Source organism: Lepus europaeus, chromosome 11, assembly GCF_033115175.1.
Source record: "Lepus europaeus isolate LE1 chromosome 11, mLepTim1.pri, whole genome shotgun sequence".
Classification (NCBI taxonomy): Eukaryota; Metazoa; Chordata; class Mammalia; order Lagomorpha; family Leporidae; genus Lepus; species Lepus europaeus.
The window spans coordinates 24,039,789-24,064,033 of record NC_084837.1 but is presented as its reverse complement, the minus strand read 5'-3'; the positions used below and the strand labels follow the sequence as shown (position 1 = coordinate 24,064,033).

Sequence of the window (24,245 nt, the reverse complement as noted above, 5' to 3'; positions counted from 1 at the left end):
TCTCTCTGTGTGTGTGTCTCTATCTCTTCTTCTCTGTGTCACCGTGCTTTTCAAATAATAAATTTTTAATTGCAGAAGAAATGACCATATTGAAATATACTTCACTATAATATTTTCATAAAATATTATATTTTTAAATATCAGTATATTTATAAAATATATAAATCCATATGTTCCCCTGTGTTAGCTGATTGTATGAGATCCACAGCATGTCTGCAATCAGAAAGTGGGTGAACATAAATGCAGTGTTGGCATGTCTGCAGTGACAGTGATGTGAGTGAGAATACCTGTTGGTAATTATATTACATGCACTGCCAAAGTTTCTGTAGGATGTTTTCTGTATTTAATGAAAGGGAATGATAAATTTCCATTTGAGGTTAGTGAAAATGCAGATGACAGTAAAAACAGTAATGTTTTTTGTCTCTGAAATTTGCAGACAGCCCCTAAACTCAGTCCATGAGATGCCTGGGGGACCCCATCAATCACACATTATTTAGCATAGAGTGAGAAGGTGGAGGTTAAACAGGGTAGCTACAATAGAGATAGTGGTCAGGGGGCTGAATTTGAGGCATTTTTGCAGGGAGATAGAAAAGGCAGAGATTTTCTAGAGTTATTAGAGAAATCTTCCTGGAAGAACCAGGCCAAGGGATGAAGAAGAACTGTGTGCAGAATGTTAACTGGAGGAGGCAGCAGAGAAAGTCTGTGAGGCAGCCTCTTGCTGTGACTGATGGTCAGGTAAGGGACAAGGGTGACAGCCACGGGTCCCAAAGCAGGAATAGTCAGCAGGAACCGCACTCACAACTCCACTGCTTTGTAAACTGTGAGGCCTGGAGCCAACACTCACTCACCTGCTGAAGCTTCAACTGCACCTGTTTAGAATGAGGATGATAAAATCTTGTAACCCCAACGTCATCTAGATTAAACACAATACTGTACGTGAAGGGGTTAGCACAGTTCTGCCAGCAGGAGCTGACCAATATTAGCAATGATTTGTAGTTACCGCTCGGATGCTGACATCTTTGTGGACCGTTGCCCAGGAGACTGTGATCTGGCTAAGGAAAGGAGATAACGCACATAATGTATTCGGAGACGGAAATCACGTGTAAGAAATGAGCAACTCACAGTGTCTTCCAAAATCGTACTTTCTGTGTCGTAGAAGGCGTTTTGCAAATCCATGCCGTCTATGTGTGTGTGAGCATTTCGAATGAGCAGGAATGGATGGGGGTGAGTTTTTCTTAACAAGCGCTTTTCAGTTATGCTTATTTTACAGTCTCTGCCACTTAAAAGCTAAGCTCCTGTGAGCTATAATGATGACTGTGGCTCAGATGAGTGAAAGGCACACACACACAAAAAGTGGGCACAATACAGGTTGAAAGTCTGTCCTTTGCTTTCCTTTAGGGGAGCTGAGACAAGAACAGGCTGTTTTATCTTATCATTGGTAGCCTTTATAAAGATCCATAGAAGGCTGGCGCTGCAGCCCAATAGGCTAATCCTCCGCCTTGCGGCGCCGGCACACTGGGTTCTAGTCCCGGTGGGGGCGCCGGTTCTGTCCCGGTTGCCCCTCTTCCAGGCCAGCTCTCTGCTGTGGCCAGGGAGTGCAGTGGAGGATGGCCCAAGTGCTTGGGCCCTGCACCCCATGGGAGACCAGGAGAAGCACCTGGCTCCTGGCTTCGGATCTGTGCGATGCGCCGGCCACAGCGCGCTGGCCGTGGTGGCCATTGGAGGGTGAACCAACGGCAAAAAGGAAGACCTTTCTCTCTGTCTCTCTCTCTCACTCTCTCACTGTCCACTCTGCCTGTCAAAAAAAAAAAAAACATAAAGAATTTTCTATTTCTTTTTTGGAACTAGCTCCTGATTTGAATAGTTCATCCATAGATGTCTGTGGCTTCATGGCCAAACATCAGGGTTCAAGGTCTTTTTCTGCCATACACTTGGCTGTAGGGCATATGAACAATTCAAGTAATTTGCTGAGCTTCAAGTATTCATCCATAAGAGGCAGATCATGATTCCTACCTCACAACTATTGTGAAGATCAAAAGAAAAAATTTGCCTTGGTGCCTAGAATAAAAAGGGAGCCAATAGAAGTATTTTCATAAGCACTGTCATGTGTATGAAAGAGTGAGATTGATTTTCACACAGATGTAATAGACTGGATTGAACAGTGGCACCTAAAATCCATGCCTACCCAGAGTCAGAGAATGTAGTGCCACCAGGTGTGCACAGGACCTCATCCAGTGACTGGTGAGATGGGGAATTTGGACAGACTGGGAAAAGCCACGGAAAGACAGGGACCCACGGGAGGGGCAGCTGTGTGAAGCTGAAGGGAGCGAGCCCAGTGATGTCACCTAGAAGCCAGGGCACACCAAGAATCGCCAGCAGAGGCATGCCTGTGGCACAGGGGGTTAGGCTGGCATCCTGGACCAGCGTGCCCGATGGAGTCCTGGCTGCTCGGCTCCTCGTCCAGCTTGCTTTTGGCCAGTGTGCCTGGGAAAGTGGCTGAGGATGATCCAAGTTCAGAGGCCTCTGTTGTCTATGTAGGAGACTCGGCTAGAGTTCCTGGCTTGTGGCTTTGGCCTTGACCCAGACCTAGCTGTTGTGGCCACTGAAGGAGAGACCCAGTGGATGGAAGACCTCTGTCTGTGTGTTTGTGTGGCTCCCTCTCTTTCCATCATTCTGCCTTTCAAATACATATTTTTAAAAATCTACTCAAAAAACAGCAAGAATTACTAGCAACCATCATGCTCTGGGAGAGAAGCGTGGACGGATTCTCCCTCTGAGCCTGCAGGAGAGAGGACGCCTGGTTTTCAAATTGTCCAGGCTCTCAGAAGACATTTCTGTTGTTAAAACTCTCTGGGATTTAAGGCAGCCAGAGGAAACACAGGCATCCCAAGACGCGTCCCTCTTCGTATCAACCAGAGTGGGCTCTCCCAATACCCACCCATCCTTGCCCAGATCAGGAGAGATTCCCTGTGGGAGAGGAACACAAGGGCCCCTCCCCTACTCTGAGAGACTCACAGTACACACACACACACACACACTCACTGAATCTCATGGCCAACCTTAAAACCAAGTCTTAAAGCCAAGGGCTGATGGCCTCAGCCCTGAGGCAAGGAACGAATCAAGCCTGTGGCCAGTGTGCCACCTCTGGCTCGGTCCAGGGACTCCCCCTCGCTTATTTCAGTTGACAGTGGCAGAGGAAAAGGGCGTGGTGGACTCACGGCATTGGCTTTCGAAGCTTACCCCCCACCAAGCAATTTGTATGAATCCTGCTCCCATCTCATTGGCCAGCGCGAGTCACATGTCCTGCCACCAAGTCTGACGTCATTGTGTGGGTATGTCCCCAGCTGGAGGGAGGGGCAGGGAATTCTATTAGCAGTAGTAATGTCCACCCCGCCACCCCGCTCTCAGGAAAGTATAGCCTTTGAGTAGTGGCTTTGAGCGCCTTTCACGGTGTGGGGATTTGCTTTCCCAGGGTGGGGGGGACAGGGCGGAGAGGGGGGAATCTCATGGTATGATCTTCAGAGCGAGTCTTATGTCACGTAAGAAATCAGCTGTTGCCTGAGTGGTTCTTTCCTCCAAGTGGCCTTGATCCTTATTCTAGTTCCCAGATGTGTTTGTAAATGACCTGCTGTTTATTTCCCAAAATTAACTCCATGCCCCTCCCCCAAGTCATCCTTTGCCACTATTAAACTTGGTCAAGGCAGGCTGTTTGCAACCCTTAGCAAGGCGTTTTAGAAGTGCTGGGAGCAGTGACAGCACCACCAAAAGCAGCAACTGCCTCCCCCTGAAACAGCCCTGGAGGGTGTACGGTGCTTGACCGAAGTCTGATAGGTAATACTGTAATATGTAATGTACATAAAAGTATGTCAAACAAAAAGTGATATAGATTTATATACACACACCTAAGAAAGTATGTCCAGAGTTTATGGAAAGTTGAATTAAGAGAAATTCATTTCTGTGCAAAAATAAATTTGAAATCCACGTCCATGAGGGATTTCCAAGAGTTCATGAAAAAATGCATATAATGAAAAAGAAACCATGCACGTGTTTTGAGACTTTGTTGCACCAAAATAAACTCCTTTGATTCTATCTTCGTGCCATCTTTTTTTTGTTTTCAGTGCCCACACACACCTACACCTGCTGACGTGATGCAGGAGGGAAAGCCGCCTGGCTTCAGGCATCTGGGGCACCCACGGCTGGGACTGTCCAGCGCAGGGCTGCCACCCGGGTGACCCTTCCATGAGTCCGTCCCTCAGCTGGTGCCCTACAAGCCTCCCTTGCCTTGCCCTGGTCCCAGACTGGCTGGTAACCAGCCCTGGAGGTTGTCAGCAGCCTCCCTTCTTGGGCGCTGAGGAAGCAGAGGCTTGTGGGGGTCGAGCCTCCTGCTTCGTGGTCAGGCCAGTGGTGCAGTAAGCACCTGACCGCAGGCCCTTGGACCCCAAAGCACGGGCCTGGAGTGCCAGGAGCAGACTGTCGCTGAGGCAACACCGCATCCACAGCCCAACTCTCTGTGTCTTCCTTGCCAGGTCTCCAAGGCGGCAGCAGACTTGATGGCCTACTGCGAAGCCCATGCCAAGGAAGACCCCCTGCTGACCCCCGTGCCGGCATCAGAAAACCCGTTTCGGGAGAAGAAGTTTTTCTGTGCCATCCTTTAACTCTTCCCGAGGAGGCGGAAGAGCCTCGGGGCTCCTGGGACACTGATATTAGAATTTGTAGCGCAAAGTGGGCGCCTTTCCCGTCCACGGCATTTGACGGAGAGGGAGAAGCTTCCTGGCGAGTCCAGGCTGTGCATGTGTAAAGAACCGGTCCCCTGTAGGAGAATGAACGCCAACCCACACCCTGAGTTAAGAGACCCGATTCCGCAGCTCTGCCTGGCGGAGGGGAACGTAGAAAAACACACTTGGTGTCACTTCTTTTCTGCTCTCCCCTCCCCAAACCTTTTGTTTCTGCTTCATATTTAAAAATGAAAATAAAAACCTGAAACAGACAGCTGTGCTGAGCGTCTCGGAGTGAGTTTCGTCTCTAGAAGCCGCTCTGCCAGTGGAGTAGCTGCAGACGGGTTGGTGGCACGTCTTTGTGCCTTTCTTTGCCTTCTTCCCTCCTCCCTGACCTCCCACTCCCCTCCCTGTTAGAGTAGTGTGGCGAAGGCTGGACTTGTTCGGAAGACCGAACTCCCAGGGTGAGTGCCCAGGATGTTGAGGAAGTTCCCCCGTGGTGTTCCTCGTGGCCGTGGGAGCCACACAACAACAAATGCCGGCTGTCTGTGTTCTCCTATTCACTATCCCTACGATTTGTCCATGATATCTTTGATTCTGCAAGTAAAAGTAACTCATGTGTTGTGACTGGTGCTTTCATATATTTGTGACAATTTTTTGAGTAAATACTGCATGAAAATGTTCCCTATGTTACATCCATTCAGAAGTTTGTTGTTTTGCTGTAAAGCTGGGAAAAGACATAAGAGAGAAAAAGACACTGGGGAGGAAACCAACCTCACTCTTTGGAAAACGGAGATGACTTCGGAGCCTCAGGCAAGCATCAAATACCTCCATGTTAACACCAGGGTGGCCACCTCTTGAGTCTGTTTTCCACGATCCAAAGCATGTTGGCTTATCCGAGATCCCAGGGCAGCACAGGTACCCCACCCCCACCCCCGAGCAGGAGAGTCAAGGGTTCGCTGTGGGCTGGGAAGTGCTTCTGCCATGGAGTAGAAGCAGCCTCTCGCACTGAATCATGGGCATTCTAGATGGAAAGAATGTCTTCTGTGTGCTTGGTCGCAAAAACCCGTGGCCCACCTTTGTGCAAGCAGCAGAGCAAAGTAACCCTCAGCTCCAGAGCAGGCGTCCCGTGCTCAGAACCCAGCTGTTCGCACACCAGCGAGAAGGATCCCAGATGGCCCACCCCCGGGTGGCAGGTGCAGCCCTTGCCGCCAGCTACACCAGAATGGGTTCCGCCTCTCTTTTTCCATGGAGGTGATTTTCATTTCTCATTCCTACCTAATTTTTCTGAAGAATCTCTTCTTTGTTTTTGTTTTTTGGCGTCGGCCTTGTTTGTTAGAATCTCTCAGTCTTTCTTTTACAGCTCCCCTGTAGCTAGAGCTGTCGTCCCAAAACCCGGGCTTGGGACTTTTCACTAAGCCGTAACCTCCATCAGGAAGAACCTTTATCCCATCTTTTTGGCCTCTGTTGCCTGTTGTGAGCTCCCAGTTTGCTTTATCCTCTTCCTTTGCCATTCTCTTCCTCCTATTGTGTTGTTTTTTCATTATTCTTACGAAGACGGAGGACGAGGGAACAGCTTACTATGCCAAGGGGGACGTGGTCAGTATTTCCCTCCCGTGGCTCCTCTGCTGGTGAAGGAATGCACCCAGGCCACGCTCATGGCCGGGCTGCGGGAGGGGAGGACATGGAAACATCTGTGGGACATACAGATGCACTTCTGTCACCAAATGTTCTCCTGATCCAGTCCTGGGGCTCTGCTGCGGTCAGAGGGATGCTGGTGCCGTATTTATGAAACCACAGTGTTGTACAGCGAGCATAGTCTTGTTGTGGAAGCAGCACAAGCTGTGTTACAAAATTTTTTAAATGAATTAAAACATAAATGAATACAGGGTCCCACAAAAACAGCTATGAATAAAGCACTTTGGAAAGTGATTAAGGACCAGCAGAGTTTCACGACCCACCTCTTTTTTTCCACAAGGACTATTTATCTTTCCATGTAAATTTAGGTCTTTGGAGCAATTAAAATGGAGTTCAAACGTTTAGGAAGAATCAGACTAGGGGCCTGGTGACTAAATGCTGAGCAATTTCGTACTGTGTGTGTGTAGAAAAGGAGAGAGAAGACAGAAAACACTCAGCCCATCTGAGATTCAGTTTAAGGAAGAGATTTTTGCCTTTTTCATAATTTCATGTCTTACAGTATAGGAATATAACCACAGAATCTTTATATGAGTTTTGGCTTAATAGTATTTGTATTTATTAAGGGGAAAAAAAGTCTTGATTACCGGTGCCTCTAAAAAACTTAATTCCCTTAGAAACTCAACCGTCCTTTCACCAGCATAAGTGTATCTTAAGGGGTGACTAATAGAAAACTTCAGCTCAAATATGTAAGGCTCTCATTTCTATTTATATATTGGATAATAGTGAAAATTTGCCATGAAATTAGTTAATTAATAATAACAATGAGCTTCATATTTAGAAGCAAACACTATAAAGAAAAAAGTTGCATCATCCTCAATATTGAAATTTGCTCTTTCTCGATAATAAAAATTTGCTCGTCTTTTTTAAAAATGTGAAACCAACTACTTGTTCACTTAAATCAGAGGATGCAAATAAGCCTCTCAATCTGATTCTTACTAATACTATTTGAAAGAGAATGTCTACCAAAGAAAAACTAAACAGTCAAAACCATTTCTCCATACACTCATACCTATATAAGGAATTTTGAGAAAACCAAGCATGCCGTCTTAAGGGGTTTTTTTATACTTTCTTTCTTAATATTTGCTTCTAGCTGCTCCTGGCAATGATGAATTGTTATATTCGCATTACTGTTTCCTAACCCAACAACTGTTCACCTTTTTCCTCTATAAAACCTATGGAGTGTGTCTTTCCAAGAGAGAAATACAGAAATGTTCAAGCAGGAAAACCTGAATGTGATGTGCACATTTTCATCCCATATGGACAATGTATTTGTTTTAATAAATGGAATTTTCCGATTCCTTTCATCCCGAGTCCACTTCATTGCCCCAGCCGGCGGCCCACCTGGCCCCCCGACCCGTGGTCAACCTCTCGGGTGCATCCGCTGGGGACGGAGAAGGGCAGGAGGGTTCCTGGCACGAGGGACCAGGGACACAGCTCAGTTCGCAGGTACACTTGCTGCAGGTGCGCCCCAGGGGGACTTTTGGTTCTTTCTTCTTGAAAAAGAAATGGACTGAGGGTCATTCCCCATGACTGCAAAGAAGTGCAAGAGAAGGGAAACCCCGGCGCTCTGGATTCAGCAGCTCCTCAGGGATGGCGTCCGTCAAGGGAGCCCTTTGAGCGCCCAGATGGTGCCAGGGAGGAGCAAACCCTGCGAGGGAGGAAGGAAAGGGCCCCACCAGTCACCATCTTGCCGCCGTCGCCCCGCAGCCGAAGGAGCCACTGGGTGGCGCTGCACCGGCTTCACGGCCGCCCGCCGGCTTCGGAATCCGGGCGCTGCTGGCACCCGCAGCGGGCAGACGCTGGGCCCTGCACCCTGCACCCTGCACCCACTCAGAATCTCCCGCAGTGACTCCCCAGAACGTGCCATCTTTCGCTTGCTGTAGGCTGAGCAGCACTAATTTAAGTCCTCATGACAACTGCAAAGTGCCCGGGGGAAGGCACGACAGAGCCTACCCGCGCTGGCGCCGGCTCCCAGAGCTGCAGCGAGCCGGCGATCCCGCGCTGCTGTGCGGGGGAGGCTGGTGGGCGTCCGCCCAGCTCGTCTTCCCGCAGCCCCTGTGGGAGGACCTCGCTCTTTAATCAGCCGCTCGCGTTTCAGACAGCGCACACAGTGACAGGGAAGTGGAGCTGGGTCACCTGCAGTCCGCAAATTGCAAAGAATTTGCCAAGGGAAATCCCTCTCCCTTCGGTGCTGCCCCACATCTGTGTTCTCTTCTATTTAGGAGACTCACGCAGGGCTGGCGTTACGGAAGAGGCCCGTGGCTCCCAGGCCGCCCTCAGGGAGAACTCCTACTGTTTCTCCTCCGTGTGGGTGACGAGAAGGTGGAGCCCGCTGACCCCGGCTCTGACCCCGGCTCGCCCGGTCCCGCCAGCAGGAGCCAGAGCTAGGACCCCATGACCTTGGGCATGTCTTTAACCTCTCCATGCAGTAAAACGGGTTGCAAGTGGCAGGGACCAATAATCCAACAGCCCGGAACTAGAGCCAGCTTCAAGCCCAGGTGGATCCAGGTGCTCCGATGATGTCATTGGCTGTCCCTCTCATTCCTTGGCTTTGCGGGCCTCTGTGCTGGGTTGATTCTCAGATCCTAGCCCCAGCAGCACCAGGCGAGCATCAGTACTCCTGGGCTTGCCTCTCATCATTCAGCAGTCACAGAAGGTACTGGAAGACAAAGCCAACTGAGTCTCCGGGGACCGTAGCCTGTATCTCTCCCTGGAACACTGCCTAAGACGCTGACGCTGACTGGGTGTGGTTCACATGCTCACCCACCCTGCATCTGCGGGTAGAGACAGGGTCCCTGTGGCCGCCTGGGTAGAACTGTGGTGGAAGTCGTTTTCCTAGAGGCAAAGAGATTGAAGGTAAAAGGCAGAAACAACTGGGGCCAACCACACCTTGTGGACCTGGTGATGTTAGCCCAGGTTTCTCCACGCTCACAAGCCCAAGGTGCTCAAGTTCCAGTGCTCTTGGCCACCGCACCAGGTCCGCACTCCACGGCCTGCCTGTCCAGGCCCTGGAGTCTGGCCCCACTGCTAATCCGGTCTGGCTTCCCAAACCCTGTCTTCTGATGTGTCCGTCTCGTTGCCTGCCCTGGGAGGAGCAGCCTACCTCTACTCCACTGCCTGTGATGATCCCGCGCTGGAATGTCATCACACAATCCCATGGCCACCAAACGTGGCTCCTCTCTCAAGGTCCCGTTGGAAAGCCATTTGTCCATAGATGCCTCTGTCCTCGCTCAACTCCTGCTGCTCTGCCCATCACCTCCACCCAGCTTAGTACTTCACTGTGTTGGAGGCGTGGCGCTAGGCTAGACGAGGGCGCCTGCCTCCCCAGAGCTTAGGGTGGCAAGCAGAAGTAGACAAATGGTGACCAGAGGGGTGGCTCCTAGGACCCAGGGAGCTGAGAGGAGGGCACAGGTGGGTCACCAGCCAGAGGAGGTGACGTTGGAGTCAGTGGCTCATTCTGTGAGTAGCTTCTCTCCCGGGTCAGCTGCAGAGAGCACCAGTGGGGGAGACTTCCCTCTCATCTTTCTGTGCTCTTAAGCAGCTAAAGCTGAGGCTCTTTCCCTACACAATGGCCAGCTGTTGCTCTGCGCACAGAACAATGGGCCATGGCCTTGACTCTCCCGTCCTGTGCTGACTCCACGTCCCCACCAAGGGTACACTCTCATGAACCAGTAGTCCCTTGGCCTCAGAGATGCCGTCATTCTTCAGTCTAGAAGTGGCACCTTGTTGGCCTCCGTGGGCCCAGGGTCCATTGGAAACCCACTGCTGGCTGTGCTGTAGCCCCAGGGTGGTGGTAGGGGGAGGTCCCTTCCGCTCTCCACGGGGCACACATCTGTAATTGCCCTCCCCCGGGTCTGTGCACAGCTACGAGGACTCACACTTCCAGATGAGTCGTGTAGAAACAGTTCAGTTCAGCTGCACTGGCCGTCTTGCAAGTGCCCAATGGGCAGATCCACCTGCATGTATCTGAAAACCCAGATCTAGGACAGTTCCATCACTGTGCAAAGTCGATGGGACGGAGGTTCACAACCCTTTTCCCACCCCCAGATGATTGACAAGATCTGCCTCCTTGTGCCTAAGTGTTGACACCAAAAAAGGGAGGGAGGAGTAGGAAGTTGAAGTATGGCAATCAACACAACAGTTGGCCATCCTCACGGTTAATCATGCAGGATGTGGCGTGGAAGAGATGGGCTGGGAGGGGCTGCCATTGGCACAGAGGCTAAGATGCCAATGGGACGTCAGCATCCCCCATCAGAGTGCTGGGTTTGAGTGCTGGCTTTGCATCCTGTTCCGGCTTCCTGCTGATGCGCAGGTGATGGATCAGTGATCAGGGTCCCTGCCACCGCCCAGGGGACCCAGATTGAGTTCCTGACTTCCTGGCTTCAGCCTGGCCCAGCCCCAACTGTAGCAGACACTTGGGGAGTGAACCAGTAGCTGAGGGGGTCCCTCTTTTTCTCTCTTTCCAATAAATAAGTGAATTCAAAATGAAACAAAAACAGGCTGTGGGTTACCTATCATTTGCAGAGTCCTGGAAGCCATCCATTTACCCTTGTCTCTCTCATTCACAAAAAAGGTAATGATTCTGGTAAGGATGACAAGAGCAGGTGCAAGGCAAGTAAACACTGATTAAGGGCTTAACTGGATGCCAGGCATGATGCTACAGACGGCGTAGACGGTGTTTCTCTCAATTCTCACAATAACTCTGCACGCGGATACTGTGGATGTCCCGAGGCAGATACCTTTCGGGCCTCCTGACACACCCAGGACCCACTTGGGATTTGAGCCACAGCTGCAAGCTCCTTTGTCCCAAAAGGATGTCCCTCAGTCATCAACCACGGAGGAATGAGAGCCTAGGGAAACAGCTCGGCTGCCACACCCCCAAGGATGATTCTGGGTACATTTTCCAGGGTTTCTCTGAGGGTGCCTAAGAGGATTGAGCCCCAACCATTCCCGACAACAACCGGCCCAATGACACCACATTGGATCCGCCCCCTTCAACCTGCATCATGGATGCTGTTCCCGCATTCCTGCTTCATAGGCTCTCCCGCACCAGCACGGCTGATGGATCACCTGCACGAAGCCAAGACCTGGACGCGGGCTTTGCTTCGGCGGGAACTCAAACTCACTCGCCCCTGTTTTATAGACAAGGAGTTGGAGATCGACAGGGTCGACATTTCCCCCATGGCCCATGGGTAGGAGGGGGCAGATCAGGGACACAAATCTAGGGTTGTCGTGGTTCCAAGGATTTGACTGTGATCTCGGAATGGGAGCTGGGATGTGAATTCCTAAGTGAGAGGTTACAAGGAAAGCACTGGATCTGTTTTTATGCATAGAATAGGCAGGCTCTAAGCTTTAAGGCTCTCCATTACTTTTCTGGAAGGAGGAAATTAGTGAGATCTTTCCAGTCAAGCTTTGCCTGCTCCTCGGTGTGGTCCCTGGGTTCTAGAAAGCTTGGGCTGTCACTTTCAGCTTTGCGGCGCACAGAAACGATGTCCTGGTGTCACAGAGCCTCAACAGGAACCGCCAAGAGGCTGGTTATCTCAAGGAGGGGTCAGGGTGCTGATTTTTCTCAGGATTTTCAGGAAGGAAAAAAAAAACCTCTTCCTTTTTCAATGACTCCTCTAACAACAACTGCCAACTCAGAGGCCAGGGGCGCTCCAAGAGTCCGAGGCGGGGTGGCAGTGGAGGCTCCAGGACTTGAGCCTCCAAACCATGGCTTGAGAAAGCGGTCAAGGAAGAAGAGTAAACCAGAGGTGCTGGCAGGTGCAGCCAGATCCCGGGGTCACCCAGAGCTGCTTCGGGGAGAGGTAAGACTGGTGCTCCTCTCTCTCGCCAACCCCACCCCATTTCCCGGCTCCTGCTCAGATCCCAGCACAGGTCAGCAGGTGCCACGCTGCACTCTCAACGCAAGGAGGACAGCTCCAGAAGGCATGGGCGAGCATGCTGGCCCTCCGCCAAGGGGATCGGCGTGGTGTGCTGGCGCAGCCCGGCGTCCACAAAGCACCACTCCTGCCTGGAGCTCACCTTGCTTTTCTCGGTAACAGCAGGTCAGGGCGGGGGGGAGGGGGGTCCCTGAGACCCTGGCAGGGGTCTCCGCTGTTATTTGCCTTTTCTCTTCCATTCGCTCCTGAGTGCACCCTGGAGATTCTAACATCCCAGCAGGGAGAAGACAAGCACACATGGAAGAGTCCAGCTGTGTTCTCATCAGCCAGACATGCGGAACATTGCAAAACTGTAAGACAGTGTCACTCTTCTCGTGTGTGTGTGTGTGTGGGGGGGGTGTTTTGGAAAGTATATTTTCACAAAAATGTTATTTTTGATGGCATGTAATGGGTTCCTTCTTTTGTTCAATGAGTTAATTTATTTGTTAAAATTTCTCAGTTTTCATTTCTGATATAACAAATAACCACAGGCAGAGGCCACATGAACCAAAGCCCTCATAATTTAACGAGGTCCTCAAGAATTTTTAAAAGCAGTAAAAGGAAGGGGAAAGAGGTCCTTAGACCTTAAAGTTAGAGAATTTCTGCTTTATAGAATGTGGGCCGGCCGGCGCCGTGGCTTAACAGGCTAATCCTCCGCCTTGTGGCGCCGGCACCCCAGGTACTAGTCACCGGTTGGGGCGCCGGATTCTATCCCGGTTGCCCCTCTTCCAGGCCAGCTCTCTGCTATGGCCCGGGAGTGCAGTGGAGGGTGGCCCAAGTGCTTGGGTCCTGCACCCCATGAGAGACCAGGAGAAGCACCTGGCTCCTGGCTTCGGATCAGCGCGATGCGCCGGCCGCAGCGGCCATTGGAGGGTGAACCAACGGCAAAAAGGAAGACCTTTCTCTCTGTCTCTCTCTCTCACTATCCACTCTGCCTGTCAAAAAAAAAAAAAAAAAAGAATGTGGGCCAACTCCCCGTGTTAAAGATGGGAAAATGTGTCATTCAGCATTGGGTAGCTGTTCAGTGGCAGAGTCATGAGTTGTGCAGAAGTGGAAAGAGGTGATTCCAAACGGCAAGATGGACGTGTTGCAGGTTGTCCCCTAGGATGTCCTTCACATTTTTGTCTAGAAATTCAATTTCAGAATTAAGCAGGGTGTTAAAAGGTAATTTTCCAAAACAATGAAAAATGCTCATACGGATATTAAGTGAACACAGGTGAAAGATTTTATTTAACTCATTAATAAGGAAACCAGGCACATGTTACCCCTGGTTCAAAGCTGAAGTCAAAAAGCCGACACATTAGAGGTCGGGAATAGTCAAATGGACGCAAGTGGGTGCAAAACGAGCCCCTCTCACAAAGGAAGAGAGAATCAGTTGAGCCTAGTTGCATTTCTAAAGCAAGAGGTACGCTGCACTGCTGTCACTTAGCTCCAGTGTCAATGGTACAGAATAGCCAGGGGCAAAGAAGTCCAGAGTCCCCAGAAAGCCGGAAGTAGGCAACTTGGAAAATGATGCTGTGGACAGCGCACAGCTGTCCAGTGAGGCCCAAGCATTTCCTTACAACTGAGAACTCTTTAGGTGCTGGGCACTGACCGGAGCCGAGTAGACAAGAACGTGGTGTGCACCCGGCTCTGCAGGATCTTGCCATCCAGGCCTATTGCGTGAGCCACTACCATTGGTTCACACTGAGAGACAAGGCGTTGCTTAGGGCCCCTCCCCGGTCTTGGAGGGAGCCTGGTAAAGCTACCATCCATCAGTGCCTTCCAGAAGCCAGGCTCTCGGCACCCTCGCTGACATCCGGTCAGCTAAGGAAGCAGAAGCTGCAGCACTTAAGTCACAAGGCACCCTACTCTCTCCTGCAATTTGGTGCCAGTCCAGCAGATGGCGACCTTGGCAAGAAATGCATTTTCTAAAAATTTGTAATGGAAAGAGAACAGATTTCTTTGCAGTCAAAATTCACACCAGAAAGAGAAATCCATTGTGTTGATTCTTGAGAATCAGTTGCTTTTGCTAATCCTTGAATTCACTCTCAAATTTTTATCAGCTCAATAATAGACATAGTAGGACCTCAGTTTGGTTCCTTTTTTTTTTGGGGGGGGGGGGGGGAATGACTACTTCTAGACCCCGGGGCTAAGGATTTACATATATTCTCTGAAACATAGAGTATAGAGGGTGGGCTGAGGACTGGCTTAAGATAGGAATTCCCAAACTACAGACCCTAGGCCAAATCCAGCTGGTTTTCATATGGCTTATGCATTAACAATGGTTTTTACCTTTTTTTAATGATGAAAAAAATCAAAATAAGAATGCTATATTTTGACACTTGAAAATTGTATGGAGGGTCCAACGCTTTGGTACAAGGGATTCGGCCACCATCTACAGTACGGGCATTCCTTATGGGTTCCAGTTCAAGTCCCAGCTGCTCCACTTCCACTCCAGCTCCCTGCTGGTGTGCCTGGGAAAGCAGCGGAGGGTGGTCCAGGTACCTGGACCGCTGTGCCCACGTGGGAGACCGGGATGGGGCTCCTGGCTCTGGTGTGGCCCAGCAGTGGCCATTGTGGCCACTTGGGGAGTAAACCAGCAGATGGAAACGTCTCTTTCTCTCACTCTGCCTCTCCCTCTCTGTGACTCCACCTTTCAAATGAATAAATAAATCTTTAAAAAAAAAAGAGAGAGAGAGAGAGAGAGAAAGGGGGGAAAGGAAGGGGGTGGGAAGCACTTTACGTGTTTAAAAAAGAAAATTGTATGGGATACTGTCATTAGGCCCCTGCCATCGGTCGGTTTGCTAGTTTCTGTCCTGCCTTCAGGCGACTAGGCAGACGGGAGCTGTATGGCCAAAGTGAGAATATCTCTTTTCTGGCTTTCTGTGGGAGACGTTTGCCAACTCCAGGCCTAGGGTAACTCCGTGTTTGAGAATACCATCTCCGGCACCTCCGCGTGCCTGGTTCTAAAGAGCTTCGCCACGCGTGTGCTGCCTGCCACAGGCTGCAGAACCAGCTGCAGGCAGTTCTGCTCTTCTGGGAATCTCGGTGAGGAGACCCCACTCCCCTGGACGAAAGGCCCCCCCACCCTGGCCAACAGCGAAGGCGCTGGGCGAGAGGCCCCTCCCCGTGCGGGAAGGCGCTCTTCCGGCTTTCCCACAGCTGGCGCTTCCATCCCTGCGTGGCTGTGCTGGTGTCCGTCCTGTAAAAGCCTGCTTGAATTTACCATTAATTACAATAATTGAAATTAAGTGGTGCCTCCTGTGTGGGAATTTTCCAGTTCCCTGGCAAGGAGGCTGGACTCAGCCGCGCTCTCTCGGGAGCGCCCTCTGCTGGTCAGCCTCGGACGGCGCCGCATGGTCGAAAGTCCCTCGGCCGCCGGGTTTTGGGAAGAGACGGAAAAAAAGCACGCGTGGGCGTCGTCTCCGGGCCTGGTGGAGTTATTCCCAGTAGCTAGGCATTGCCGTCTGAGGATGGAGAGCTTCTTCGCGGTAGAACTTGGTGAGAAAACAAAATCCCCATTGGCCACAAACTAACAATCCCCTGGGCGAGGAGAAGCCGGATTGAGCCCAAAACAGGTTCATTGCTGGCTCCACAAAGCAGCCGCTGGCAAGGCAAAGCGGGCTTACTGCCTCCTGCCTTGGGGAAGTCGGCTGGTATCCCAGCAGGACACCGGACTCCGAGGTCTCCTTAGGTAGGGGAGAGGGTTGGAGTGGAGGGAGAGAGGAAGAAACAGACAGAGCTCCTAGCCAGCGGTTCACACCCCCAAATGGCCAGACTAGGCCAGACCCCGGCTGGAAATACAATTCAGGTGCCCTCTGTGGGTGGCAGGTTCTTAGTTACTTGAACCATCACTGCTGCCTTGCAGGGTATACGTTAGCAGCACGCTGCACTCGGGAACTGGAAGCCAAACCCAGGCACCCCGATAAGGGATGCAGATGTCCTTTTAAAAGTTAATTAATTGTTTTGATGGGGCGGGGCACACAGAGTGAGACAGAGCTCCATCTGCTGGCTCATTCCCCAAATGCCCACGATGGCCAGGCCTGGGCCAGGCTGAAGCCAGTGGCTGGGCCCTCAGTCCACATGGGAACTCAGTCCTGTAGGGATGACAGGCACCAACCTACTTGAGCCGTCACTTTGCTGACTCACAGGTTGTGCATTAACAGGAAAATCAAGAGTGGAGCCGTGGGCTGGCGCCGTGGCTCACTTGGTTAATCCTCTGCCTGCAGCGCCGGCATCCCATGTGGGTGCCAGGTTCTAGTCCCAGCTGCTCTTCTCCCAGGCCAGCTCTCTGCTGTGGCCCGGGAGGGCAGTGGAGGATGGCCCAAGTGCTTGGGCCCCTGCACCAGCATGGGAGACCAGGAGGAAGCATCTGGCTCCTGGCTTCGGATCAGCGCAGCGCCGGCCGTAGCAGCCATTTGGGGAGTGAACCAACGGAAGGAAGACCTTTCTCTCTGTCTCTCTGTGTATAACTCTGCCTGTCAAATAAATAAAGAAAATGTGAAAGAGTGGAGCTAGGACTCAAACCCAGGCCCAAACAGCATCCCAACCATCAGGTCAGATGCTGTCTTCTAAGGCAGAACTTGTCACGTCCACGAGGGTAAGGATTGTGTTGTAATAGTTTAAGATTGCCAGACGCAGCAAAGCAATATGAGTCTAGAAGTGTAAACTCCTGATAACCTGATGTGACTTTCCAGAACTTTCCACAGTGAAACATAAGTCATTGCAGCTTTGCTCTGATGCTAGTACAGGTGATGGACTCATAGTTGGTTTGGGTTCTGTGCCTCCTACAATGCTGAGCATCATTTAGGAGGCCCAGGGTGCATGGGGTCTAGGCATAGCCTGGGCCCTGCTGACTTGGGACAAGAGGCTGGGCCTGCTGTGAGCTTCCAGCTTTGTTAGGGGTGAGTGGAACTGTGGTGATGCCTCTTAGGGTGTCTTGGGGTGTGGAGACTCAGGGTTGATCTTTGGGGGCTGCTACCATGCTGGTTTGCTGGATGCACCTGCAGTAGCCTGCAGCTTCCCGAGGTGCATGGGAGGCAGTACTGTGGATCCCACCTGTCCCGGGCAGGAGCTTGGCGGAGGCCCTCATTACAGAGCTGCAGACCGTGGGGACACTGGCCAGGCCTGCTGACACGGGGACATCTGTGCGTGGCTGACATCAGAGCTGGGATGCATGGCTGATGGGAACTTACCAGGCTGGGAAAGGAGGAAGGGAAAGAGGCCTCCTGGGCCCGGGGAAGCCACGGCTGTGGGAAAGCTGCCAGTGCCTTCTGGGAAGGGCACATTGTTCCTTGTGTCTGCAGTCGAGTGTGCTTTGGGACCAAGGGTGGGAAAGGAAGTTCAAGGCCAAATTCTCAAGCACCTGGTTTGAGAATGCGTTGACCTTCATCCCAGAGCTGGCACAGGGCCCCTGGAAGAGCTTTAACAGCCAAGTGCCAGGATTTGATTGGTTATTTGGAATTCCACTGCAGCCGCGGGGTGGGGGGCACCCAAAGGACCAGCTGCTGGGACCCTGTAGGGATTTGAGGACCATCTTTAAGAAAGCTGACTTTGAAGATAGAAGCAAAGAGATTCATGGTGAAGAGGTAGAGGAAGGAGTAGGGAGAGAGGGATCTGTAGCTTGGTGGTACACTGGACTTTGGTTCAGTCGGTTGAGATAAGGCATGCAAGAGAACAAGTGTGTTTATCCTGGGAAGGGTTACGTTCATTTATCACAAGTTGGCTTGGAGCTGTCAAGGATGGAACCATCCCAGGAAAAGCGAAATTCGGGGCTTCCGTGCGAAGTGGGGATTGAGCAAGCAGGTTGAGGCCTCCCCAGCAGGTGGGAAGTGGGGGCCGTGCCGCAGCGGCCATGACCAGGGCTGGGAGTGTTACTTGAAGGTCACGACGCTGTGACCCTCAGGCTGCAGTACCAGCTCAGACGTCCACATGTCCTCCCCGCAGGGACACCGGTGCTTGTCCGAGGAGCCAGGAAAGGTCTTAGGACATACACCTGTGCCAACACCAGCTGGCCTGATGCCACCTGCCCAGTGGCGAGGGCCGGGGACCACGGAGAGGACCATCCTCGGGGAAAGAAGAAGTCCTCCACCTCCCAGGGTGGAAGTGAGCAGGACAGAGAAGGTAATTAGTGTTTGCGGAACAGAGGATCTGGCCTATTTCTCGCTCTGAATTTAATCAACTCAATGCCTGAAAGGTTGGGAAACCAGAAGAAGTGGGGAGGAGGTTGCTCCGAATGCAGGCTGCCTCTCTGGAGACCCAGCCATGTGGGCTGCAGGCAGAGCAGGTGTGGTCCGAGCTGCTGCTCAGGTCTTGGGGGTGGAGTGAGAACAGATGAATGACCCTGAAGGGAGGCGGGGTGGCCGGGGAGCGAAGGCCCGGGAGCGGGCCCGAGGTAGGCTCTCGGGCATGGAAGAGGTCATGTTCAGAAACCCACGTGGTGCCTGCCCTGTGATGGCTGTCATCAATCCCAAGCACGTCCCATTACCTGAAGGGTTTAGGGAGGCACAGATCAGGGGGTGGGGCTGGGGCTGGAGAAGAACCAGTCCATACCGGTTCCCAGGGACCACGAATGAGGGTATAGGACGTGAGCGTGGAGGGGTGGGTTAACTCGGGCACTACCTGGTGACATCTCAGGGCGATAGGAAAAACATGGTATGTGCAGGGTCCATTTCAGTGGAGGCTTCGGGAATCTGCTGGGGATCTTGGAACACAGCCCCCCAGATGAAGCTCCGCTGGGCTGGGAAACGCACAGCTGGCTCCTCATTCACAATTTGAGAAGGGCTGGGTGGTGTGGCGCCTCTTGCTCCATGCAGGGCAGAATATGAAGCAGAACAGGGAAAAAGGAGTTTGAAAGGGTCATTTAAGACAGACGGTGGGGATGGTTTTTTTTTTAAGTGCTATAATTCTATTGGTGGGTTCAGAGAAGTCGATAAAACAGGAAAAGATGACAGGAACCTAGAATACTTGAATTCTTTTGATTTGTAAGTGTGGTATCAAATTTATACACACACACACACACACACATATATATATATGTGATTTATTTGAAAACCAGAGCAAGAGAGAGAGAGAGAGACATCTTCCATCTGGTAGTTCACTCCCCAAATGGCCACAACAGCCAGGTCTGGGCCAGGGCAAAGCCAGGACCCAGGGGCTCCATCCAGATCTCCAACATGGGTAGAAGGAACCCAAGCACTTGAGCCATCTTCCATGGCCTTCCCAGGCACACTAGGAAGGAGCTGAATTAGAAGCAGAGCAGCCAGGACTAGAACGGGCAGTCCGGCATGGGATGTCAGCATTGCAAGCAAGGGCTTAACCCAGTGTGCCACAATGCTGGTCCCAAGATTTATTTTACTATATAGTACAGATCAAACAGAACGCATCTGAGGGCTGCACACAGAGCATCCATTTGCAGTCTGAAGTAGACAATAGGGCAGAGCTGCTCAGTTTCACAGGGTGTCAATGTCCCCTGGGCCACAGGAGCCAGAGAAATGGGAGTGGCTGTCACTCACATGGTGTGCAGAAGTGAGCAGTAGACTGTCCACGCATGGCCATGACAGGTGCACCAAGAACTCAGGACTGGGAAGAAATGAGAACTTTCAGGGGGTGCTCGGGAGAGCCAGTGAGGACACTGGACACCCCCTGCCACCCACCCTTGGCATTTCAGAAGTCCCCCCAAAGCCACATGCAACCCCTGGAGGAGGAGTGGACAGGAACTGACCTTGCGCCGTGTGTGGAAAACAGGTTCAAGGCAGGAATCAGGCTCACATGTGGGGACTACTTTTTTTTTTTTTTTTTTAGACAGGCAGAGTGGACAGTGAGAGAGAGAGAGAGAAAGGTCTTCCTCTGCCGTTGGTTCACCCTCCAATGGCCGCCGTGGCCGGCGCGCTGTGGCCAGCGCACCACGCTGATCCGATGGCAGGAGCCAGGTGCTTCTCCTGGTCTCCCATGGGGTGCAGGGCCCAAGGACTTGGGCCATCCTCCTCTGCACTCCCTGGCCACAGCAGAGAGCTGGCCTGGAAGAGGGGCAACCAGGACAGAATCCGGAGCCCCGACCGGGACTAGAACCCGGTGTGCCAGCGCCGCAATGCGGAGGATTAGCCTGTTGAGCCACGGTGCCGGCCGGGGACTACTTTGCATCACTTTGTCCAGCACTGCCTGCACCAAACAGGCTGGGATCTACGGTATCTCCCAGGGCGCTGAGAAGACCTGTGCCACCGGGAAAACCAAACCAGGTATTCCTGGGCGGTGAGGAAAGCGTGTGAAGACGGCAACCACGTTAGAAACACACACTCCACTGAGCGCTGAAGCGTACTGTGCCAGCAAGGCAGGCTCACTGGGGGAAATAACCAAACCCTCGTTAACAGTCTGAATTATTTATCCCTCCAGCGTCATTAGCGGGACCAGTGAGGTCAGGGCTCAGGTTCCACCAGTGCCCTCTGGGAAGCTGTGTGATGGCAGCCGTGTCTCCTCCGCACTGGCTAATGACGCCTGTGCCTGAGCACCTGTTTTCCAAGAGGGCACTGCCCGCGCTTGTCAAGGCTGCGGGAGGAGTGACCCGCCGGCAGACAAAGTGTTCAGGCGGGAACCAGGGCCACCAACAGCACAATGTTCCCTCTTTGCTATGGAACCCCAATGGAGTAGGGCATTTACAGTATTTTCCGGCGAGTGTTTTAAGAGAAAGGATGGGTAGGGAAACCATCAGGCTTCTTCTGAGCCTGCAGGAAGAATTGGGGCCAGCATCTCATTGGAAAACAGCAACATGCTGGACTCGGGAGTCACCATGTAGCAAGCATCTGGCCTAAGGGTGAAGATGCTTGCTTGAGCCCAGAAGTTCGGAGTGCTGGGGTTGAATCCTTCCTCTGACTCCAGCTGCAGAGCCTGGGAGGCAGTGGTGATGGCTCACGTTGAGAGGGCGCTCGCCACTTAACAAGGGAGTCCTGGACTGTGTTTCTGGATCCCAGCTTTGGCCCTGGCCCAGCCCCAGCCCAGGCGTGGCAGGCATTTGGGGCAGTGAGCCACAAGATGGGAAGTCTGTCTCTCTCCTCCTTTCTAAATAAAAATTTTAGAAGAAATAAAAATCACAATGACAGAGCTGGGACTATAGGTGAGCCCTTCAGTAAGTTTGAAATTAAGTTTATTTTGGTGTGAAAAATGTTGAATCCATGCCTACAAAGGTTCTTCAAAAAGTTTGTGGAAAATGCGCACACTAAAAAAACTATGCATGGGTTTCAACATGTTTGCTCCAAAATAAGCATCTTCTTTTAAAAAAAAAAAAAAGATGTATTTGTTTATCTGAAAGGCAGAGCCACAGAGAGACAGAGGCGGAGAGAGAGAGAGAGAGAGAGAGAGAGAGAGAGAGAGAGGTCTTCCATCTGCTGGTTCACTCCCCAGGTGGCCACAGTGGCCAGAGCTGCACCAATCAGGAGCCAGGAGCCTCCTCCAGGTCTCCTACGTGGGTTCCAGGGCCCAAGAACTTGGGCCATCTTCCACTGCTTTCCCAGGCTATAGCAGAGAGCTGGATCGGAAGTGGAGCAGCCAGGACTGGAACTGGTGCCCATATGGGATGCCGGCACTGCAGGTGGTGGCTTTACCTGCTACGCCACATAAACTTAACTTTTAAGTCCATTTTCCACACACTTTTAGTCGTCTTATCGTATGTGTGTTGACTAATAGGGGCTGTTTCTCCTTTGCTGTCCAAGGTACTCTAAACCTTAGAATTCATTTTCTATGATTGCAAAAGGACCCCAGTGGCTGTGCAGCTCCTCCAGCAAAGCTGGGTCGTCACTGGGAGGTCTGAAGGTGAGGGGTTCCCATGGGTGATTCTTGGTGACTCACAAAAATGGCTGCAGAGAGAGATAAGGGTGACAAACAAGCCCCTGACACAGTCTTACAGCCAAGTCACAGTTTGTCCAACCCCATTTAAAACTTGTCACGGCTTGCGATTCCCTATAGAACAAAATCCCCCACTTCTTGCCCTAGAACCCAGCTCTGCTGGCCAGCCGTTGCACTCCATCTCTCCCTCCTCACTTGACACTCCCTGGCCCCCACCCCGCCTGCCCCTGCCTCGCTCACAGCTCTGCTGCCACCCTGACCCGCCCGCAGGGTCACGGGATGGCACCCTTCCCGACAAAGCTGAGGTCGTTTTCCCTGCCCTTTTGCTCCTCTGGAAATCCAGTAACAGCTCAAATTTTGTGGCTCAGCTTAAAAGTCACCTTGTCAATAAATACCCATTGAAATGACAGAGGACGGCTGTTCCCCACTCTGTTCATCCAGCTCTGACCGCTTCCTTTGCTGACCTGTTGTGAGCCACGCAGAGTTTTGCACATTGTGAGCACAGACTATTTCCAGGAGACCTGGAAACAGAAGGCGGAATGGCTTGGGTTCGCCATCAACATGGAGCCTGGTGCACAGGTCTGAGAGCCAGGGGGGATGGAGGCAAATCCAGGGGGGTCGCCAGAACCTGCCTTCTCTGTGACTTGCAGGTGGAGCCCAGCACTGCGGTTGCACGGGGAGACGACATCTGGCCCCCAGGGAAGCCTGCATGGGAGCCCACCTGGCAGGAAGAGGCCTTTTACACAGCAGGCCCAGGGCCTTTGAGGAACCAGAATTCCCAGTGTGGCGAGCATCCCCGTGGTAGCAGCCACCGCCTGGCTCCGAGCATCCTGGAGAAGGCTTGGTTCTCGGGAATTTGGAAGGCCCGGCTAAGCCTTTGTGGGCATCTCAGAGCTGGGGAGACAGAAAGCGAGCAGAGAGAACAGGGCTGCGCACGGGAGACTGGTGAAGCAGGTGGCTGAGTCTCACGGTATGCCGGTCGCTGTTACGTGTGCCATCTTGCTGTGAGCTGTTCTCAAGCGTTCCCAGGTAGGTTTCCTATCGTTTTTTAGGGGAAATTTCCACAGGGTTCTATCACCCAAAGGTTGCCGTTGCTTGTACGGCCTCTGCACAGCCTCCCTTCTCTGCCCTTTGGAACCTGGCCTGCCCCTGCTCTCTTTATCCTCCTCTCCCATGTACCCTTGCTGCACCCTGTGTGGACACTGCCGTTTCCTAGGCTACAGCCTCAGCCCTGTTTGCTTTCGCTGTTTTCTTGGGGAGCTCATCCTCGAGATTTCAATCGCACGTTTTTATGCTGATGGCTCCTCAGGGGACGCCTCTGGTCTCGGCCACTCACCTTCATCCTGACCTCCCGGGGGTGCTGATGGGCGACCACCACCACGAAGTCATCAGGTTCCAACTCCAGCCTCCCCAGGCAGGTCTCCTGCAATGCCTGTTTCTTCACGTGGATTTGTTTTGGTAAGATTTACTTGTTTGAAAGGTAAAGTGACAGGAAGACAATGAGACGGAGAAATCTTTGTTTGCTGGTTCACTCCCCAAAAGGGCTGCCCCAGCCAGGGTTGGGCCAGGCTGAAGCCGAGAGCCAGGAACTCCATGCCGACTTCTCACAAGGGTACATGAGTGGCCAGGGGCCCCCGTATGTGGGTCTTCCTCCATTTCCTTCCCATGGGTATCAACAGAGAGCTGGGATGGAAACAGAGCAGCTGGAAATGGAACTGGCACTCTGCTATGGGATGCCAGGTTCACAAGTGGTGGCTTAGCTCACTGTCTCTGATTTTGTGATCCTCCAGGGGTCACTGTTAGTGCCTTTGTCTCCTGCTCACCTTATGTCGATTCCCACCAATTCTGAGGGTCTTTCCTACTCCATCTCTCAGCTTCTCGCCTCCCTTTAGGATGCTTTGAGTTATGAGAGCCAAACTCCAGCTGTCCCAGGCTCAAGCACAGTGGTGAATGGATTGGCTTAGGCATCGGAGAAGTGGGGTCGAGCCCCTTGTGAGACGTTGGGAAGAATGGCCTGTCTCTGCCTCTTGGGCCTGGTTGTGTTTGCACTCTTAGGCGAGCTCTCGTCCTGAAGTGTCAGATGTGGATGCTG

The 24,245-nt window shown here is 52.1% G+C and overlaps 1 protein-coding gene across 4 annotated transcripts in view; it reads left to right on the top strand.

Moving 5' to 3' along the window:
* Nucleotides 1-7,717, top strand: part of GNG2 (G protein subunit gamma 2) — a 136,780-nt gene extending 129,063 nt beyond the window's left edge. For all 4 annotated transcript variants that reach the window (XM_062205135.1, XM_062205134.1, XM_062205136.1 and 1 more), the window contains exon 4: nucleotides 4,527-7,717. In XM_062205135.1, coding sequence (XP_062061119.1) covers nucleotides 4,527-4,655 — 129 coding nt within the window. In that variant the 3' untranslated portion in view covers nucleotides 4,656-7,717. The remainder of the gene's footprint in view (nucleotides 1-4,526) is intronic.
* The last annotated feature ends 16,528 nt before the right edge of the window (nucleotides 7,718-24,245 follow it).